We start from the raw sequence: 6,921 nt of genomic DNA on the forward strand, positions 1-6,921 counted from the left end.
TGGTCACTCGCTCACCATGATGTTTATCAAATTGAGAACACAGTAATTCTGAGGCAGAAACTGAGGCTGGATAAAGGAAATGTGTGCCTTCACATGTGGAGAAATTCATCCATTACTTTCTTTAAAATATTTTTTGATGGATTAACATATTATTATTATTATTATTATTATTATTATTATATTATTATTATTATTATTATTATATAATCTATATCATTAATGTAGATTAGGAATAGCAGAGGACCCTAATTCTGATCTCTGTGGTACTCCACTGGTTACCTCGCTCCATTTTGAAGTTTCTCCTCTAATCAGTACTTTCTGTTTTCTACTTGTTAACCACTCCCTATCCATGTACATGCATTTCCTTGAATCCCTACTGTGTTCAGTTTGAGAATTAACCCTTTGTGTGGGACTTTGTCAAAAGCTTTCTAGAAATCTAAATAAACCATGTCATATGCTTTGCAATTATCCATTATCGATGTTGCATCCTCAAAAAAATCAAGCAGGTTAGTTAGACACGATCTCCCTTTCCTAAAACCATGTTGACTGTCTCCCAGGATACTGTTACCATATAGGTAATTTTCCATTTTGGATCTTATTATGGTTTCCATAAGTTTGCATATAATAGAAGTCAGGCTTATTTGTCTGTAGTTAACTGGTTCAGTTTTGTTTCTCTTTTTGTGGATTGGTATTACATTTGCAATTTTCCAGTCTGTTGGTACAAATGCAGTGTCAAGAGACTGTTGTATGATCTTGGTTAGCGGTCTGTAAATAACTTCTTTCATTTCTTTGAAAATTGGGAGGATCTCATTCAGCCCAGGAGATTTGTTTATTTTAAGAGCTCATAGTCCCTTTAACACTTCTGCCTCAGTTATGCTAAAGTTATTTAAAACTGAATAGGAACTGGATGGCATGTGGGGCATGTTGTCCGTATCCTCCTTTGTAAAAACTTGTGAAAAGCAATCATTTAATATATTTGCTATTTTTTTTTTTCTTCATCTGTGATTTTGCTATTTGTATCTCTTAGACATTTAACCTCCCTTTGAATGTTCTCTTGCTGTTGAGTATTGGAAAAACATTTTGGAATTGGTTTTAGCCCCCTTAGCAATGTTCATTTCTATTTCTCTCTTGGCCTTTCTAACTCCCTTTTTGACTTGTGTTTGCAGTTCCATGTACTCTTTCTGTGTACTTTGTTTTTGGTCCCTTTTAAATGCTCTGTAAAGTGCATTTTTTCACTGAATATATTTTTTAATTGATCTATTAAACCATTTTGGCAATTTAGTTTTACATTTGAATTTGTCTACTTTAGGGATATAATTGTTTTGCGCCTCTAGTACTACATTTTTGAAGAACAGCCATACTTTTTCTGTGGATGTTTTCTCTATTTTACTCCAATCTACTTCTGTTAGTCTCTGTTTCATACCTTCATAGTTTGCTTTTCTAAAATTGTAAACCTTAACTTTAGCCATTATTTTGGGGGTTTTAAAAAGCACTTCAAATGAGACCATGTTGTGGTCTGAGTTTGCTAGTTATTCTCTGACCTCTGTTTTAGTTATTCTGTCTTCGTTATTTGAAAAGACTAAATCAAGGCATGCCTCCCCTCTAATCGGTGCCTTGACAAATTGTGTTAGGAAGCAGTCATTTGTCATTTCCACCATTTCAATTTCATCCGTTGTGCTCCCCACCGGGTTTTTCCCATTTTATAAGGGGGAAGTTGAAATCCCCCATTAGTCTTGCTTCTCCTTTGTTACACGCATTTCTAATGTCATTGTATAACAGATTATTTTGCTCGCTGTCTGAATCTGGCGGTCTATAGCATGCTCCTATTATTATGCCCTTTGAATTTTTGTCTGTTACTCTGACCCATATTGATTAGGCTTTATTTTCTTTGTCCAGGTTTAACACTTTGGGTTCAAGACTGTTTCATATGTATAGCGCTACCCCTCCACCTCTTCTCTTCTGCCTGTCTTTCCTATACAGTGTATACCCACAAATATTATATTCGTCCCCATCACTCTCAGACAACCACGTTTCTGTAACACCTATCACATCATAGTTACTTGTTAGTGCAGTAGCTTCAAGTTCTAACATTTTTTCTTGATACTTCTAGCATTTAGATAAATACATTTAATAGTTGTCTTACCTGAGTTGTTGTCCTTGTTTTGATGCGGTCTCCCTTCTGTTCTTCTGTTGATTTCTCCCCCCTTCCTTTCTAGTTTAAATGCTTCTAAACCTGCTCGAGGATCTTTTCTCCGAGTAGACTGGTTCCCTTTTTATTTAAGCACAGTCCGTCCCGTCTATACAGAAAGTCCTTGTTGTAGAATGTGGTCCAATGATCAAGATAGGTGAAGCCTTCTCGTGTGCACCACGTCTTCAGCCATGCGTTTAGATTAATTATTTCCAGCTGTCCATATGGTCCTTTGCAAGGTGCCGGCAGTATCCCAGAAAATACCACAGTTTTGGTCTTGTAGCTTTGCCTGAGCTGTGTGTGTGTATATATATATATATATATATATATATATATATATATATATATATATATATATATATATATATATATATATTTAAAAATGCACAGTTGTTTAGCAGAACTTGTCTAACCCATTTTGAAATATTTTGTATTTTGCAATATTTGCACCCCTTTAACTCCAGTCACTTCAATAGCATGATTTTACATATTTTTTTTAATTGAATATTGATGACTTACTTAAAACTAGTAATCAGTAACCAGAGCTCAATAACTCAACTTCCCCAGGAGGAATCGCGACATGACATCACACACTGAGTATTAACAAACTGTTGTTGCTCCAACGAACCACTAGGTTCCCAACTCTGGTCCTGCTTCTGGCAAGTGCTTAATAAAAACTAAACCCTCCAGTAGGAGGCACTGAGCAGCTGTGACACGGACGGGCTGTGCAGGTCAGGATTCAGAAACTCTCCGGTGCCGTGTTTGGACCGAGTCGAGCACGTTCACATCAGAAGTGATGGATGAGCAGTGTATGAAATCAAGACTCTCAAAAGCAGCTCACCCTGAAATACACAAGCGCTTCAGACTAAAAGAGACCGTCTACTGTGGAACTATATGCTGCTTTAAAACTTCTCAGAACTAAAACTAGTAAAGTATTTTCTCAAGCTAGGGAAAGGAAGTAGAGAACTCTCAGGCAGCAAAAACTGTTGCCAGGTCTGTGGTTTCCCCACAGAATTGGGCTACTTGGAAAAGATAAGTGCCAGATATATTTAGGAGTCATGGATAGCTACTTTATTGGTGTTAATTAATCAAAGAAAACAGATGTACTGCAAAAATATGAAAGCATTTTTCCAAAGAGAGAAGCATACAGCTTAAGATGGTGTTGAATCTCTCTTGATAAACCCTCAATTTCTTATATGAAAAAATTTGTTTTTTTGCTGAAACACTTGTGATTGTCTACTGCAGCACTGGATTTATTTTCCTTGGCTTGGTCACATGTGCCTTTCCATAAGTAGGGCTGCCTTTAATACACTCTGCCTGTAGAAGGCACAATCAAGGTTCTGAACAGTGGATGAAGCCAAGGCAAACTCTTGGTTTCAGCATGTAGTGCTGTGCAAGCAGGCAGGGCAGTTGAAGTAACACAACCTGTAATCAGATTACTCTTCAGCACCCTTTACAATGTAACTCCCAAGTAATTAGCTTTCTTTTCAGCACCAAGTAATGAAGATTCCCTTAGACAGGAGATACAGATTGAAGTGAGGTTTGGTGGTCAAGTACAGGAAATACAAAGAAGTTAAGTGTACTTAATAAATAAGAGCACTTTGTAGTCAATGATCAAGTGAGCCAGAGTCTGAGACAGGAGACAGAGGGGTTAACAGGACAGCATGGGAGAGAAGCTAAACCCATTGAAGACTCAGGGGAGTAGCAACTCTGCAGAGAGCATCACTTAAATTAGACCTTCAAGTACAGAAACCCATGGGACTGGAGGACATACTGGTCCAGTGAGGAAATCTGTTGTAGCCTAGTCATTCAAGGCTCCCATAGGTTTCCCCAGTACTGATAACAGCACAGAGTCCAACATTATATACACACACATAATGGAACATTAGATCATAGGACCAATAGCAAGTCTCTCATTTGAAATATGTAAGACTGAATTCTTAAACAAATACCCTTTAGATTAATAAAAAGTTAAAGCAGGCTAGCTCAGTGGCATTGAGAGCTGCACTTACCCTGCACTTCAACAAGCTGCAGGGGTTGGTACAGGGACTCTGTACTGAGCATGACAGCATGATCTCGGGCCACATGCACCACGGTCATGGGGCCGATGGTGATCTCCTTTACATGCACTCGGGGGTCCTGGCCAGCTGCACAGAGGGGAAGAGACAGGAGGGCAAGGTTAATGGCATTGCTGAAACCAAGTCACGCACTAGTGATTGAGCTACTCCACAATGCAACTCCATTGAAGAGGCACACATGTTCAAAAAAGGTTAGAAATGCTTCAGCACTGGCAAAGTCACTGGTGCCCATTTTCTATCAGTCTCACTTCCAGTTTGGCTCATGCAGATGTGGAAGAATAACACAAGTTGTTGCTGCTTCCTGATCCCCTTCGCGTGTTTAAACTCACACCAATGGTCTAGCTGCAAATCAGACCCACTGCAAAAGGTGAGTGATTAAGTTGAATTTGAATCATTGGTTTGAACATATTTAACCCTTTACTGCCCTGACTGTTCCCATTCCTATTTTGTCAATGTCAAGCATACAGGACACTGGGCAGCAAAGGGTTAAGACTAGATAGTAGTTGCCAAGTGACAGTATTTGTGCAGCTTGGTTAGAGGTCCAGTGCTATAAAGAGGCTTCACCCAGGCTGGGTGTTCAGACAGTAACTGGATCAAGAGGAGCCACTCTCTTCTGCGACCACTTTCCTCTCCAGTTGATCCCAGCAGGAATCCCACAGCTCCCCACCTGCCCGGGAGGAGGAGGAAGGAACCGAGGTGTCCCTGAGCAGGAGCCAGCGTCACAGCACCCACACCCTGCAGAGGAGCCGTCCTCAGAGACCCACCTGGAGAAAGAGACACAGCATGAGGGGTGCAGGATCACAGAGAGCCAGCTAGGATAAAAGGACTGTCCCAACACTCAAGGATTGGTACATTCAACCAGGGCACACATAGGGAGGATTCAATATTTCTGCAAGAGGATATCAAATACCAACCAAACTTGATATGAAAAGGTCTACAGAAGTATGATACATTTCAACACAGGATTAGAACAGAGGGCATGGGCAAGCAACAGGGTAACCTAGCAACTAAATATAAAAATAAAAAACATTTAAAAAATCACACACAACCCCAAATCAGTGTGAAGAGGACTTGCAACTAACAGGGCCACCACCTCCAAATGTCAGAAGGCGTGTTGCAGAGCTTTCTCAGATAGCTGAAACTGGGCCACAGAGGTAGACTGCCACGATTGCAATGTCAAAGTTCATCCCACAGGTGCTCATCTGAATTGAGCTGGGATTGTGCTTGCTTAGGTTGATGGTCTCTAGGATACCAATCACAAACAGCATGGTGGAATAAGGGGGCAGGGTCTGGATCTAAAGGCTAGTCTGTTCAACACAGAGGATCTGATCACTCTTGCACAGCTTCACGTAGATCTGAAACAAGAGGGGGAGAGAGAGAGTCATAGTGGGAATGTAGTCAAACACCATACAGCACATCAATGCACCAGAAAGCAAAACTCTAATCATAGTATACTTTGACATGTTAAAAGGACCCAGGTCTAGCTAAGCCTTACCAAACTCCTGGAATCCTCCTGGAATCTGAAAGCAGTGATGTCAAAGCGCAGCTTGTTCAGAGGAGGTCTGGTGAAGGAAGAGGAGGAGTCTGGTGCCTTGCTATCCATCAGGCAGCTGGGAGAGACAGGAGGAGAAAGGGTTACACCTCCAGCACACAGCATTCAAAACATGGTCAATAAAGCAGAGTGCAGCACAAGCCAGTGTGTAAAGTAACTCCAGTTTTCACCCAAGCTTGTTCACGACGGCGTATCTGGGCTCAGAGTCCTTGTTGCCACTCAGGGTTGCGATGCAGCTGTCAACGTGCAGCCACAGGGGTACGTGGTTGTCAATGGCAACAGAAGCGTCTATGTAAAGGACATCACCCAGGTAGATGACATTGGAGACTCTGTGACCACTCCAGTTATCTGGAACAGGAAGCAAGTAGACACATGATACAAAGACCAGCATTAAACACACGATACAAGAACCTCTACTACAGGAAAGTATGCACCAGCAAACCCTTACTACAGGACCACTCCAGTTATCTGGTAGCGGAATTGTGCACTGGCAACAAACAGCTACAGGAATCCTCCATGCTAGGGGTGTGCAATGAGTCCTGGAGGGCCCTTCCACTCCAGGGTTAAACAAACTACTTCAGGGCCTGGATGGAGATTTAATTACAGTTTAGAACAGAAACACCAGTAGTGGAAGACCCAGCTTAGGCCACCCCTGCTCCATGACAGACTGGCAAATCACTGGCAGTGTGTCCAATGCTGACCCTTCCACTCCTGGGCTGTGTTCCAACCCTGTTGTAAATTGCTTCATTATACTGCAGCCTATGCACTGCATGGGGAAATTCTATTTGTATCTGTTCTCATGGAGTTAAAAAATAAAGGTAGTTGCATAAATAGAGTTCTCTTAATGGAAGGATAGGCGGTTTATTTTATTAGTAAGTCATACAAGCAGCGATGTGCAACTATTGCAAATAGAACACAACTCTATACAGACACACACAAGCCTAGTTTGATTCTCTTACTGGCAGATCCCCACACAAGTGAATACTAATGCTTCTCTAATATTACTCTAATGAATACTAATGTTAGTAATTTTGTTCCGTTGTATGAATACATTTCGTGGCATGTCCGAAAGTAAATGCTCTCAATTATACATGTATCACAGG

General features: G+C 41.0%; 1 protein-coding gene across 1 annotated transcript; it reads right to left on the reverse strand.

The window, feature by feature from the left end:
* Positions 1 to 5,134: 5,134 nt before the first annotated feature.
* LOC121306949 (zona pellucida sperm-binding protein 3-like) lies at positions 5,135 to 6,209 on the reverse strand. Its single transcript, XM_041238973.1, has 3 exons — positions 5,989 to 6,209; positions 5,762 to 5,876; positions 5,135 to 5,621 (listed from the first exon to the last, which is right to left on the reverse strand). The coding sequence occupies exons 1-3, from the start codon at positions 6,207 to 6,209 to the stop codon at positions 5,562 to 5,564; spliced, it is 396 nt and encodes a 131-aa protein (XP_041094907.1). The 3' UTR covers positions 5,135 to 5,561.
* Between the last annotated feature and the right edge of the window lie 712 nt (positions 6,210 to 6,921).

The sequence above is a fragment of the Polyodon spathula genome, chromosome 51 (assembly GCF_017654505.1).
Source record: "Polyodon spathula isolate WHYD16114869_AA chromosome 51, ASM1765450v1, whole genome shotgun sequence".
NCBI lineage: Eukaryota > Metazoa > Chordata > Actinopteri > Acipenseriformes > Polyodontidae > Polyodon > Polyodon spathula.